The 15,672-nt window shown below is 34.1% G+C and overlaps 3 protein-coding genes across 3 annotated transcripts; 2 read left to right on the top strand and 1 right to left on the bottom strand.

Moving 5' to 3' along the window:
* The first annotated feature begins 659 nt into the window (after positions 1-659).
* LOC116346513 lies at positions 660-1,461 on the top strand. The gene is made up of 2 exons (XM_031776594.1): positions 660-850; positions 921-1,461. The coding sequence occupies exons 1-2, from the start codon at positions 660-662 to the stop codon at positions 1,459-1,461; spliced, it is 732 nt and encodes a 243-aa protein (XP_031632454.1).
* Positions 1,462-3,466: 2,005 nt separating this feature from the next.
* On the bottom strand, positions 3,467-5,200 carry LOC116346556. Its single transcript, XM_031776694.1, has 2 exons — positions 5,136-5,200; positions 3,467-4,280 (listed from the first exon to the last, which is right to left on the bottom strand). The coding sequence occupies exons 1-2, from the start codon at positions 5,178-5,180 to the stop codon at positions 3,555-3,557; spliced, it is 771 nt and encodes a 256-aa protein (XP_031632554.1). The 5' UTR covers positions 5,181-5,200; the 3' UTR covers positions 3,467-3,554.
* Positions 5,201-11,412: 6,212 nt separating this feature from the next.
* Positions 11,413-13,086, top strand: LOC116346559. The gene is made up of 4 exons (XM_031776698.1): positions 11,413-11,529; positions 11,665-11,719; positions 11,896-12,869; positions 12,927-13,086. The coding sequence occupies exons 1-3, from the start codon at positions 11,476-11,478 to the stop codon at positions 12,363-12,365; spliced, it is 579 nt and encodes a 192-aa protein (XP_031632558.1). The 5' UTR covers positions 11,413-11,475; the 3' UTR covers positions 12,366-12,869; positions 12,927-13,086.
* Positions 13,087-15,672: the final 2,586 nt, after the last annotated feature.

The following is a 15,672-nucleotide window of genomic DNA, read 5'->3' as shown; positions in this document are numbered from 1 at the left end:
GCACAATGGAAATAAAAAGCGATTGCAAATTGCGTTATTGTTGATTCAGCAATGTGCGAAGGGGGGAGGGGAAAGATCGTCCACACAAAAATCGACTTTATTTTATAGTTCAAAATATCTCAGTGGGCAAAATTTTTCAAAGTAGTGTAAAATCGTAAATTTTTTTGGTGTATTCAAGGCAAATTTGAATTATTTAACGAATTTTTCCAATTTTTTGGTGTAAATTTCGGTGTATAAAATACACTGCGTTATGTTGGCGTTATGTGGTGTAAAAGAAACCTTGAAATCATATTTGCAGTGTATTTTTTTTTAAATATACACAAAAATTCGGACATATAGCATGTCATGTTTATCGAGTGTAAATCAATCACACATGGTGTAAATAAATCACTTAATTTGGAATATGCACCATTCTAAAATCATGCTTTTTTCAAATTTTACAGTCCTGAAAATGATGATGGTGAGCGTCTCAAATATTGTCGATACAGCGGTAGCAAAGTTAAGCGAATCATTCGATACGAAGTTCAAAGAATTGGACCAAAAAATTGATTATTTAACATCTGAAATTTGGGAACTGAACGCGAATAAGCAGGCCAGTTCATGCCGTACTACTGAAAGACCTATCACAAACACTGAAAATTCGGAAAAAAGTGAAATGAATGACGAATAGTTTACCTGAATTTCCATTAAAAACTGTTGATGCCACTCAAAAGTTCAACGTCAAATTAGAATCGGATGCGATGTTCTATGTTATTGCAAAAAAAAAATTGCATGATGAATTGAAATCTACCAAAGGATCAACGGGATTATTTGCACGCCGACGAGATTTGAAATCTCTGATTTTCTCTGAGTAAGTTTTTATAGTTGGCCCAAGGCCATTTTTACTATGGTAATATTAAAATATTCTATTTTTTGTTTAGCGCACTATTGAAAAAGTATACGTGGAAAATTGCAACTGACGCAAAAAAGAACCGATTTTGCACGCTGACTGCAATCATTCGATTATTTGTGGATGTCTTTAATTACGGGCTAGAATCAAATGTTTCGCAAGAAGGTTCTGCCAATACTGATAATCAAGAACCAGAATCAGAAAAATCAACATCTTCAGGTACTCGAAATGCAACGGAAGAAGATTCTGCCGCTACTGATCAACAAGAAACTGAAACGGAACAATCAAAATCTTCACGTACTCGAAAGGCGAAGAAAAGAATGGAAGAGATCACGTTTGATATCAAGCAAGCCAATTTGTATTTCATGGAAATACTAAAACGAAAGGAAAGTTTAAAGCGAAAAAATGCTGTGAGCTCAAGCCAACCGAAAAAAACCAAACTTGATGATGAAGCAAATCCAGCAGAAACTGGACCAAATGAAAACAATGACAATCCCACAACTCTAAATCAAACTGTATTGGAAGGAAGCGATGACAAATCCGTGCCTCCAGATCCAACTGCATCGAACTGATTATCAATATAATCTTGAAATACATGTAAAATAAAAAGAAAAATAAACAAATAAAATAAAAATATGTGAACAAACAAGTAAAAAATATACACTGATCTTACACCCATATAGTGTATGTTATACTCAGATAGCGTTTAATATACATTGATAGCGTATGTTTAAAACGTACACCACCGCCATATTTTCCGTAATTATTTAACGTTTATTCGTTCCTAGGCAGAAACCATGTGTTTGAAAGATAAATTTCCAAATTAAAAAACTATATTTTTAGACAAATATTATGTTAAAAATTTGTTTTTCTTGCATATTTTGTTATTTTATAACAATTAGAATTGGAAAAAAGTATTTTTCTCGTAAAGGAAAACTTATTTTTGAAAAAGAAAATTACTTCAAAAATGTTTAATTATGTAAATAATTGTTATTTTCGGGGCGCGTAAATTTTTTGGGGGGTAGATTGAAAAATTAGTCGAAAAAGTGGTCTTGCTTTTTGTTTTTACTTTTTGAATGGCTTGGAATTTATTTCTAAAAGACACATTTTTAAGTAGTCTCATAAAATGTTTCATTAACACTTAATCTGATGAAACATTCATATAGTATATCCGAAACAGTAGATAGATTTTTGAACAAATGTGTAAGTCGTACACCGGATCAAGACAGATTTTCGACCAAGAAATATTTTTGATTTAACTTTTCCTATAGTTGTGTAAATTTTCAACCGAAAACAAGTTCAAAATTCACACCAACAGTTGAAATTTTACTCAACAATTCGTGTGTATTTTGTACACCATCGATGAAAAATATAAACTGTCATGGTTCAAATCATACACTACAGTGTAAATAGTTCACTATTCATTCCGGTGTATTTTCTACACTAGGAGTGTATTATATTCACCAGAATAAAGATAAAGTATACACCGCGGTGCATACAGTTCACTGTGATTTTTGGTGTATTTTTTACACCAGGAGTGAAAATCAACTACTACTTTACATGTGTATACTTTACACCGGTAGTGTAAATTAGACCCTACTCAACATATTGAAAAATAGTTCCACTTTAGTGGATGTGTTTGTTGGAAAGAATTGCTGCCACAAAATTTAAATTTTTGGTCTCATGTATAATTTCCTTTTCCATTATTTGTGTGCTGTAATAACAAAGTTTTTCGCCGTTTAGTTTGTGGTATTATTCCATAATTTGACACGTGAATTATCGCTGGTGCTCGTGAAGGTGTGAGAAATGTTTGTTTCAATGCGGTTCTTGGTTAAATCCGTATTAAGTTTTTCCCATATATTAGGTTAATGTCATTGATGCAGAGAGCTTTTGTGATGGGTTAAACGGATCTCGTGTATGTAAACATAGTTCATTCATTGAGAAACAAAATTATCAACAAAAAAAGAACCTCTCACCATACACACACACAGACATTTTCTCTAATTATACGGAAATTTATTATTCAAATTATTCGTAAAGCTGAAACAATTCGATATGCTGTAGATGGGTGCGCGATGGATTTTCTATTTAGTATAAAGACATAGCACCTCTCTCTCACACACACACTCACACATACTCACCTTCTTTGGTGTATATATGTAATGTGGTTAAGGCACATTAATAGGATTAAAATTGGGCCGAAAAATTCGATGAAAATATACAAATGACACGTTCTTCATCGGAAGCAGCAGCGAAGGAACGCACATTTTCGAAAACAATGGATAACATTGTATAAAGTTAGCTGTATCATTTTCAAAATTATGCTTTCAATCTACCACTGCCACACCATTCCATCCATCTCTTAGTTCATTTGGCTTCATTCTTTTCTTTTTCTTACTTATGCGTACATTCGCATGAAGAACGTGACATTCGCTTCGAACGGGGAGTTAAATTGGATTTTAATAATACGTTTATTTCGCATTAATCCAAATCCACAATTGGGGTGATTTCAATCGACAAAGATCAGTTTTTCTTTGTTTTGGCTTCAACAATTAGTTACAAATAAAATATCACCAATTTAATTGAAAATTCATTTATTGACAAATATGTTGATGTATTCAATAGCACCTGTCATTTCGTTGAAGGATTGCTTCAGAGTGATTCTTCAATAGAGGCCGTTAAAGTGCTTTTTAATGTCTGGACATTTTTCGTTTCCAAGTCTGGTTACATCGTCATTAAGTGTTTTAATAAATTTTACATCATCTCGAGCAAAAAGTTCCAACATTGAGTCTAATTCGGCCGCATATATCGGTTTATCCGCTTGTCTGGCGTTGTTAATTTGATTCATTTTGTTGATGATTTTTGCAATATCTTTTATATATGTTTCGATTGTCAACTGTAAAAGCTGTGCCGTCGATGGCACTGGCATGAAAAGTTTATAAAATAATTTAGTTTCAAATTGGGAAATTTTCTTCAATTTTAGTTTGAGCTTTTCTTCATTTGATTCCATAGCATTCATCAATGTTTCTTGGGTTTTTTGGTATAATTCACAGCATAGCTTGGCATCTTGCATGGTTTTTTTGAATGTTGCCATCATTGTTGGAAAGGTTTTCAGTGCATTGTAAAATATATTCAAATTGACTTGAAGTACCGGATATGGATTTTTAGCGACAAAGAGATTAAGTCGATTGAGCAACGAAAATATTGCTTTTGGGTCTAATGGAACGGCATCAATTGAAGAACACTCAAATATTGCAGACACCTTTTTGCCACTCGATGCAGTTTTGGACTCTTCAAATGCAGCATTAATAAATCGAATTGAACTTGATGCTGTGCCGCCTTTCACCAAGGCTGTTAGCTCTTGTTGGCCACCACCACATGATGGATGAACCTAATTTTACATCATTTAATGAGAATTATAAATAAATCTTTGGCTCAAAATTACTCAAATATCAAACATTTTATAGTCTTATCTAATTATGGGTATGAAGAGATCAAGATTTGTAGCCGTAGCTACTCTAGCTCGATCAGCCGGTGTATTGTTGGAGACTTTTTTTTGCGAATCTCGCTAATGAGCGCCATCTGATTTTAGTGTGAATTAGATGCAAAAACTGAATTTAATTCTGTAGCATTGAAATGAAAAAGTGAAAAAACAACAACAATAGCACGGCCACACAGAGCTGTACATCTATGCGTGCTGATGCATACATACACATATACGCTTTCTTCATTCTTTCATTCCATTGCTATACGTATCTCACTGGTCAACAGTAGCCATGTTACTGTTGTTGTTTTTTTTCTCTTTTTCGATTCAATTCATTGTAACTAAATTGAGTTCAACTATGGAATACAAGATGGCACAGATGAGGGGAATTCGCATTTTGTCTCTTCATAGGCTTAGCCGGTTGAGCTCGATTTAAAAAAAAAAGATGAAAAAATTAACCCATTTTGACTGGACGATTTTTCTAGTGTCTTCATGACTAGAAAATGAATTTCTTCCGTCCTAACGAAACAGATTAAACATCGCACAATTTTTGGAAAACAATAGTTTTATCAATTGATGAACCAAAAACATTCGAAAATTATTGAAATTTTAAAAATTATGAAATTTTTGAATTAAAATGATGAAATTTTGATGACGAGTAGTATAATTTTAGTAATCACCGCATCAAAGTTTTATGGAAAAGTCACCAAAATTCCTTTGAAGCGATAAAAAACTGCTTACGAAAAAGAAATGATGACTTACGTGTAGTGCGCATATAGCAGCAAAAAAGACAAAGAAGAAGAACATGGTTAAACGTTTGAATGAGCGACTAATTCATTGCGCTTAAGCAAACGATATTTATACGCTTATGCAAGACAATAACGTGAATCATTAACGAAATTCATCTTCATAATGAAATTTAAATGATTTTTTTTTATTTCAACGTCAATTGTATTGACATATTTAAAGATTTTTTGTTACAAAAGTTTATAATATAAACGAGATATTCTAATAATTAATAAAATAACAAGTGTTCTATTATTCCCAACATTTTAAATAGAATAAAAATCAATATATTGGATTATTATTATTATTGGATTTCTACGGAGAGTATACTAGGTCTGCTATCCAGCAAGATCCATAGTTTCTCGTTGCTCAGGTTTTTTAACCTATTGCAAGACACCCGTTTGTAATAGTAGTTCATTATCCAAAGATTTGATTAAGGCATGGGTTTAATATACTATTGTGATCGAAAAGTACACATAATTGATTAAAAAACTTAAAAATCTTTATTTATTCTTCTAAATTCATTTCGTCGCCTTCGAAGTAATCCCCCTCGGCCGCAATGCACATACGCCAACGTTTTTTCCAGTCTTCGAAACAGTGTGAAAACCTACTTTCAGGCCTTCAATTCACGTAGCGATTCACGTTCAATCTCTTCAATCGACTCGAAACGATGTCCACGGAGCGGTTTTTTGAGTGTATAAAAGAGCCAGAAGTCACACGGTGCCCAATCAGGCGAATATGGAGGTTGCGGAACGATATGAGTTGAATTTTTGGCGAAATGATCACGAATAATTAATGCAGTGTGAGCGGGTGCATTATCGTGATGCAAAAACCAAGAATTGTCTTGCCGTAATTCTGGTCGCTTTTTGCGAATTGCTTCACGCAAACGACGCATAAGACTCAGATAATATTCTTTGTTGACAGTTTGGCCCCTTGGAAGAAATTCGGAATGCACCACGCCACGATAATCGAAAAATACTGTCAACATAACCTTGATTTTTGACCGACTTTGACGAGATTTTTTTGGTTTGGCTTCACCTTTCAAACGATATTTGGCGGACTGATCGGCTGTTTCTGGGTCGTATGCATAGATCCAAGTCTCATCTCCCGTAATGATCCGTTTTATGCACGATTGATAGTCAGAAAGCATTTCTTGACACACATTAACACGACGCTCTTTTTCGATGAAATTCAATGTTTTTGGCACTAATCGAGATGCACAACGTCTGAGACCCAAATGATCTTTTAAAATGGTTTGGATCGACCCAAATGAAATGCCAGCAATATCAACAAGGTCTCTAATTGCCAATCGACGGTTTTTTAGCACAAGATCTTTTATTCCCTTGACGTGTTGTTGATTAGTTGACGTTGTTGGTCGTCCGGATCGCATTTCATCTTCTACACGTTCTCTGCCCTCTTTGAACTTCTTATGCCACTCATAAATAGTTGGTCTAGCCATGGATTGATCACTGAAGGCCTTTTCTAACATTTCACACGTTTTTATGGCCGAAATTTCGTTCCGCACACAAAATTTAATGCAAATTCTTTGCTCAACAAAATCTGTCATTATGAAAATCGCCAAAAGAAATTTTGTGTATGCACATCAACAAGTGTAACTCAACATGTGATGCAGATATTGACATGATTTTTTGTACAGTTATAAATGACAGTGCTACCAACCCACCCACAAAAATAAAATATTTACACGATTTCTTCATCCCGCGCATTTGAAATCATCAATTATGTGTACTTTTTGATCACAATAGTACACGCCTTTTTAAAGAATTCGATTATTCTTAAGATTTTGGGCACTTCATGCTGCTGGTCGATACCCCTTTCGAAACTACCCCTTAGAGCATTTAACCCCGGACATCTGAAAATGAGGTGAGCCGAGGTTTCCTCTTCTCTTCCACATAGTCTGCACTCTGCAGTCTGGATCATCTCTCAGGCGGAGATTTCTCAAGTGGTAATTTACCCCAGCATGGCCCGTTAAAATACCCACTGCAGTTCTAAGCTCATCCCTTGGGAGCCTCAGAAGCTGTCTTGTGAGTTCTGAGCTTAGATTTTTAACAAAAATTTTTGTCTGTCCACATGTAAATGAACCTTGCCAGTTCTGTGTGATACGGGTCTTAAGCCACGTACTTAAGTCCCCCTTTACTCGTGAATACTCCAGTGGTAAGACTGGTTCTAGTCCAATGATTGTGCAAAGAGCAGCTACTTTGGCCGCCTTGTCAGCCAGATCATGACCTCTTATATCTGAATGTGCTTTGACCCAGAACAAACGAAGAGGGTTTGTTTCAGCAATAGTCTGAAGTGCATTGTAGCAGGTCATGACAAGGCCGCTTCCCACCGTGAAACCCCCGAGTTCCTTTACGGCCTCCAGACTATCAGTGAAAATGGCCACATTTCTCACCATTTCGCCTTCCAGAACTTTGCAAGCACAATGATAAATTGCAGATATCTCCGCCTGTTTGACTGTTGTTGTTAGTCCCAGGGGAGTTGAAAAAGTTGTACACTCGCGCATGCAGTAGAAACCACATCCACTACCCGTATCCCTCACTGATCCATCAGTAAAGTAGGAGGAATGTGCCCAGGTATTATGCTGAAAGAACTCATTTAAATTTTCTGTCACTATCACCTCAAACTTTCTGTCAAAATTATAGGACAGCTTTGCGAGTCTGTCAGATGGTGCTGATAGCGAAGAGATTCTTGAGTGCCTCTGTATGCGGATTCTTTACAAATAAATTTTGTTTGGTTTGTGCCTTTAATCTAAAAGCGGTTTTCATTACTTCAGATTCAATGAAATCCTCTAGTTTAGGAAGGCTCAACAGGACATCGAGCGTTGCCTGTGGCGTGGTGCTCATGGCACCTGTAACACACATACAAGCTACTCTTTGTAACTCAATATATACATTATACATATTAAAATTATACAGCAGCAAAGTAAAAAATGTTCAGCACTCATCTATCAACCGTAATGTAATCAACATTTAAGTTCAATCCATATAATTTATTTATTATTGAACTTATTTCTGTGTATTTTACTTTCTACGTTGAATAATAATCCCGCTTATATACGTCGTTTAATCGTTGAATACTTCGTTCGTATACTTTTGTTCGATTTCCCGTTGTTAGTCAATGTTATGAGTTTGTCATGTTCGATAAAATTTGACCTATTGTTCAGCGTCAATAGAATGGGATGGAAAAATGAAAAATCGCTTTTGCTTTCTCTTCCACGGTGAATCGCATAATCTCTTTTTGATAGTTCGAACCACAGCACTAGATACCAAAAGATTGTTGTGAAGTGGTTATTATACAATGTGACCTATCCCCATAGCCATTATGCAAAAATGATAGTAGCTTGTTCATAAAAAAAAGTTTCTATGAAATATATGGTATGTATAACGACGAATATCACGCAACTGATTATTATGTTTTCGAATGCGAACGACCTAGGGGCTTTCATCATTCGTTCATACAAATTTATACACAATATTCACGTCCTATTCATCATATATACGATTAAAATTTCTCGCCTATACCAGTGAATAAGATGTATTTCAAACTTCAGTGTACACACACACACAGTATTGCTACACAGAATCGAAGAAGATCCGCACAAAAGAGAACAAAAAAACATGTCATAGACGAAATATATACGAAATATACACGAAATATACACCAAATATATGCAGTTATGCACATTTATTTGCGCGTATTACAGATGATTTTGCAATATAGTTCACTATTTAGAGTATAAATCGTATACATTTGAAGATAAAAGCCCCTAGCGAACGACCATCGAGCGACTGAATAAGTAAGACATTTGTTGTAAAAGGAGAAGAAGGAAAACCCAACCCAACTTTAACACGAAAGCCACACAGCGAAATCAGTTTTCCTTTTGCCCTCTCGCATTCTTTTATTGAAATTCAATGGGATTATATATTTGTAATTCGACATGTATACTAACAGGCATAGTATGCGTAACATAAAGCAATGATCGCCATCGTAAAAAAAGACCACGTCGACATTCACTATGACTTAGCCGAATTGTCCCATGCGAGTTTTGTGGCCCGCATATACCTGGAAGAATAACATAAATAAGAGGAGCGTCAACGCATAGCACATAATCGCATTTATAACCTTTGCATTGTTTTGCTGACTTAATGATAAAATAGCTATTTTTTTATACTCGAATATTGATTTGCAATTGACTCAACTATTCCTATCCTGTACTCACAGAAAAAGTTGAGGCGGTTTTTCCGCAAATTATTGTAGCAACAGCAGAGCTGCAATAAAAATGTGTTTCTTGTAGCTATTTTTGACAGCTACGTACAAGTGTGTGTGTTTCGACATTTTACATTATTTGTAGCATCTGTATAAACTAAAAAACCAATGTGATGTTAATAAAACATTTTAATAATTATTTTTTGAATAATTTTAGAAATGTCATTTTGAAAATTTAAATTCGTCATTTCAGAGATGAAAAAAGTGTGAAGAATTATTTTCCACCGAAATTTTCAACCAAATTCGACACAATTGCTCTGCACAAAAACAAGCCGAGATTCTGGGATCAAGATAATCATTAGCTTACCGAACTAAATGGCAGGATTTTTTAACTTGTAAATATACGAAAAAAAATTGATATTCATTACTTTTTTTAAATTAATAGTGATGTTGCTTTGACATTTTTAAATCTTAATTTCAGAGATGAATGTATATAATCTTGGGATTTAAAGAATTTGATTCCAGAATCCGAATTTAGTTTTCAGACATCAACGTCAGTGATGTTCCCAAACATCAAATGTAGATGGTGTGTTAAAATCGCTATCGCACACTTGTCTACACTTGCACTGACTAATTATTTAAAATATAATGCATCGATACATCAAGCATTACTTCCAAGTAGCTGTGATACGAATTTTTGAAGAAAAAATGAAACGTCTTTCTCCGAAATATTTTGAGACGCACTGTGAAAATTATTTTTTTTAGCTCGAAGTGTTATTTCGGTCCATTGAAAGCTACACCAACATGTGAGGTAGAGCTTTTCCATTATAAAATCCGACAATGTAGGCCGTCGGAAGATTTTTTCAATATCAAAGCTACGGAACAACGACTATATTTTAGAAGGCGATTCCGATGAATTGTTGTTCCACACCAACAAGCTTAGTGGGTGAGTATTTCGAATTGATAAATTCAGTCCTCCTTGCCAAAATCACTCAGAATTGAGTAGGTTGCTTTTTTAACAAAGCGATATCATTTTCATTTAGCTCAGTTCGACGCTCATGTATAAGAGACCAGCTTAGAGTGTTATTTTGGTGCAAAATACACTGAAATAGAGCGTATTTTCTTTTTCATGGAAAATATTGCAAATAAATTATCGTTTCTGGTTTATTGGGCCCCAAATCATAAAATTCAGAGCAGATTAATTATATCAGTTGTATTTCTGAAAAAAAAGTAATACCAAAGAAGTACTGTGGCAAAGCACACAATCCGTCATATTTGATTTGATTTGATTTATGAATGTTCCGCGAAAATAGCATATATGTTGATCTAGATCCTAGATGTATTATCTGAGGTTTTATGATGTGATTGCGTTCGCAAAATTATTTCAGCAACTTGAAGCAACTGTGACACACATAAAATATGAAAATAAATATTAACAATCATTTTCGATTAACGCCATTTTATTAACGATTTAACGACATGCGTGTCTGTCGAAACATTTTTATGATTCGATTTACATCTTTTATTTCAATTTTTACCGGCGGTTTTTTCCATTCGCTTTTATTAATAATTGAATAAAAACTGTGATGTGAGAAGAACCATATGTGAACCAAAACGTTGAGAGTAAAAGCTTTTTGAAAACACGCTGCAAGAAATATTAACTTGAGTTTTAATCATGATGAGTCATGATTTGGAGTGTGAACCTAATCTAACGTGAGGCCAATTACATAGAAACGCAAAAAAATGTGTATTCCCTTTTTTACTATATTCGGAATAATTTTCGGCATGTAAAATGTAGTTAACTTAATTTTTATTTCGACCGAGTACTGAAATTCGACTGAAACAAGAAATATGCATAATTCAAACCAGATATGTTGATACATCGGGACCACAGACGTCATTAAATTGAAATTCAAGCTGCTGTACAAATTTTAAAATTCAAACGTTGATTTGCATATTTTAATGCACATTTAACTCTAGTATAAATTTCAAGTAGCACATTGAAGAACGTTCACTCGCAGAAGACTGTCAACATCTTTCAGTAATATTGAAATTTTCCTGTTATGAAAAAAAAGTTTTGCGAAGAAAAATGTTTAATTACAAAATATTAACGGCGCTGTTTTTTGGGATCGTGGTTTCCGAGGTATACGATTGACATTTAAAATTTAACGTGGTTGTATTCTCGAAGGGATATGTATTTATGTGTGAATAAAACTGATCAGAAATTTCGAATTGGTTTAAAGCTAATATTGGTTTGGTGGATCTTATCTATTTGCAGCTCTTTTTTGCCAACATTGATGCCGCTTTATGCGGTAGAAACAGGGAAGGAGAAGGTAATAGTGGAGCGAACATGTTTTTTTACAAGATTAACAATGCAAAAACAAGATCTCATAATAAATGTGAAAACAAACATGTTTTTTTCCTTTTCAGGTGAGTTTGATAAAATGTGTGCGCAATGTGAATCATTGAATTTGATGGCCTTGATTAATATCATCCATTCTCATTACAGATCCTGGTATTCCCTTGAGTCAAATCAAATTTAATGTTCTTAAAATGGATTCGTATGAACAAGATATTAAAAAGTCATTAGATGGTGTATACAATACACTGGATAAATTGCTGAAACACCCTTATTTGGGAGCAGCCATGGTTATATCTCTTGGAATGATTGGAAAATTTATGCTAACAACTATCCAAATATTCACAAACAAAGGCGGCAAATTCAATTCAGTTCTGGCAAAACAAATTGTTGATACAGCTGAAAAATTGGATTTGGAAAACAATATCCATCATTTTATATCAACGATGACGCATATCCATCGGAGTCTTGATCGAATTGCAAATAATCGTACAATTCAAGAAGATGCAACGCTAACAAATATACATCGTGATCTTGAAATTCAAATGAAAATTTCGATCGTAAAATTGGAGTTTATAGAAAATATCCAGTTCTTTCGATTACTTCACTGTTGGTGTTAAATGCTTATGTAATTGCATTCGAAGCGCTTTTGAGCGAAAGAAAACCACATTTGGCACAACACTCAACAATGGCATGTGACATTAACCGAATTGTCGTGGAATATCGTTCTCTTGCTATTTATCATCGATTAAATCTAATCGATGTTTCGGCAACATATTGGTTTTCTGAAGATTCAGCGAAAAAAATAAAAGCGAAATTAATTCCAACGATTGCTGGTTATCCATACAATGCAAACGGCTACATCGGATCATCATCGATGGCTTGCGCTAAGATGGGAAACAATAGTATACTACCACCGATAATGATGTACTTAAACGATAGCCAAAATTCATTTTATGATATAAAAACATGGAATAACATTGAAAATTGCCTGGGGGACTATATGAAATTCGCAAGATACAAAATCGAACGATTTTTTGATCAACCGCTTACATTGTCAGATCTTCAATGTTCCGCTGAAGAATGTTCGAGAAAGCGTGAAGGCACCACCACATTTTTACCAGGTATTTTGTAAATTTCCAATGTGAGAATTTATGGTTTAACGTCATCTTCTTCTACAGTGCCTGAACATAACGAGATTGACAATGCATTGTTGTATTAAAGTATAGTCGGGCTTGAGATCTTTTTTATTCAACAACAAGTCCTAATTCAATATTGAAACGGAAAACAACGTTACTTATACAGAGAATTACAAAATAAAAATACATTTGACCACGACAATGGGATTTTTTATTATCTCCTTTTGTTTTTCCTTTTAAATTATATTCTCTTATACACTGCATTTTCTTCAAAGTCAAGACTGACTTGTTTCTTACTTAAATTTTTTAACAATTTCGATTCGTGAAAATATTCATAGCGACATTCCAGTGAAATCCAAATTTAGTGAACAATAACGAACACAAGCGAACATACTATTGAGAAATATGCCGTTCGAAATTCTTTCAGCTAAAATGCATGCCAACCATCAAACATGATTGAAGCTCTAAAACCCCATTGCAAATAAAATGTCTTACATCCGTAAGATGAACTTTTCCGCACTGTGATCCACAACATGCATTTATTACGTATCTTTTACCGTCAATATGAATTCATGAGAAAACTGAATCTGATATAAGTTTTGCGATACAAATAATTTTTGAACGACTTTTCAATGCCTGTATGATTTCGTAATCATGTGAAAATTTGCATATGTTATTTTTTTCACAAAAAGCTAACATTCTGAAAGTTTGAAGAAATTTCAATACAATTGAGTTTTCATACAAAATTTTCGTTTTTGAGCAAAAAATCCAAAATTTTGTTCGGGAGGTACCCCTAATTTGCATTGAAATCTCTTCAAACTCTCGAAATGTTATTTTTGCGTGAAAAAAATAACCTGTGCAAAGTTTCAGCTCATTACGATATGATACAGGCATGGTTTTCATACAAAAATCCATTTTTTTTTTGAAATTTTTCATTTGTAAGAAATCATTTGTATCGCAAAATTAACGTCATATTCGGTTTTCTCGTACCCAAAAACCTCCCAACACATATTTTTGAGTGTTTAAGAATACATTAAATATCACTTTTGGAAGAAAAATTGCATTTTTCCTATGAATGGCCATGGGCATCACACCAGACATGACACGTCACTCTATCAACCAAAGTCGCTCAAAATCTAATGGTTTCTATTCCTCGGCACCCCCAATCATCCTGTAAAGTCAGATTTTGAATTACTTTTCTTGTTTGAAAGTTATCGTGTTAACAAATTTTTGCGTACAGGGTACAGGGTGCAGGGTACCACGCACATACATTCGGACATCGAAAAATTGACTGATCCGTGTTCCCTGGCTCCTAAAACACCCATAAAACAAGTTTTTTGAGGGTGTTTATTTTTCGACCGATTCCAATACTTTACCTTACAGACTGGGTGTGTGCGGAAAAGTAAAATTGGTGCTATTTATATGGGACGAATATTATGTGACCTCATTGGCACTCCAATTTTTCAGGATTATCATAGAATTTCTATATACGATGTGTTTTACGTGCTTTTGCCTCCATCGTTTGCATTTTACATATGGACATATTTTGCATCAATCACGGATAGTTGTCCAGGTGCATTTCATCTAGGGGGTAGACACCAATTCAAAATGAAAAATCTATGTTAAAATACTCAATTGTATAATTTCATTGATTCCAACGATTCCATTTGAATTATAATAAAAAACACAAAACTCACAAATCCGAAGAATCCGAAGGATCCGAAGAATCTTATGAATCATAGGGACTTTGACAAAGTCACTTTGTCAATAATATAAAATGTGTTGATTGTTGAGTTAAATTTTATTCCATTGTTAAAAGTCGGTAAAAATGAAATCATTGCATAAACAAAAATAATTGAATTTTATTTTAATTTATATTTGCTAGCATATTTATTTTCTATAAAATCAACATACGTTTGTATGTCAAAAGAAAAAACACAAAAATGTGAATATTTAATGAATCTGTGGATCTTTACGAATCTGTGAATCTGTGCAAATCATTGGAATTATAGCAATTTAAATCAAAAATTGAGGCGAATGTGAATCTTTGTAAAATTTTGTAATCATACTAATCGTACAAATCCGACAAAAAAGGTGAATGGATTTGCGGGTGTCTCCCCCCTAGCATTTCATGCACTTGCATGCTCAGCATATATTTAGCGGTAAGTTTGAAACCAACTCCAATGAAAACTCTGCATTAAATCAGAGACATATCAATCAAACTGTATGTCTCAGCTAAGTAAATACTTTCTGTGCGTAGACGTGGCGTTTTTTTGTATGATTTTTTTTTATTTCGTTTACGATTCGTTGGCGAAACATTTACTGATATCCGGTGGTTAATAACAAATCGGTGGTTAAATTTCAAATGTTTTATTTGATCCTATCTGAATTAGAATTGATCAACGATCGACTTATTCTAATCGTTAAGCTAATGAGATCAATTCTGGTCTGCCACTTGTTCTTAGTCGTTAGGCAAATTATATTGCCAAACGACCAATCACAGATAACGAGTGTAGTACATGCACGCATACATTAGGAATAAGGATCATAATGCATGAAAAGCACAAATAAAAGACGAAGGCAAAAAGAGATAAAGAAACCCAGGCAAATGCGTAAGGCATGTTCCGGAGAGTGGAAAAACAAAAGTGCCTTCATTTAACCCTCCTGCAGACAGAATGGGTCTATGAGGCCCAGCAACTCATAAAAAATTGAATAAAATCCAAACTACTAAATCAATTTTTTTGAAACTTGCGCGTTAAGCTAATGATATCGATACATAAATAAAAAA

The sequence above is a fragment of the Contarinia nasturtii genome, unplaced genomic scaffold (assembly GCF_009176525.2).
Source record: "Contarinia nasturtii isolate CC-2019 unplaced genomic scaffold, AAFC_CNas_1.1 Cnas_scaffold_1565, whole genome shotgun sequence".
Classification (NCBI taxonomy): Eukaryota; Metazoa; Arthropoda; class Insecta; order Diptera; family Cecidomyiidae; genus Contarinia; species Contarinia nasturtii.
Note: the sequence above shows the minus strand (reverse complement) of the source record. Positions and strands in the feature narration are given on the sequence as shown.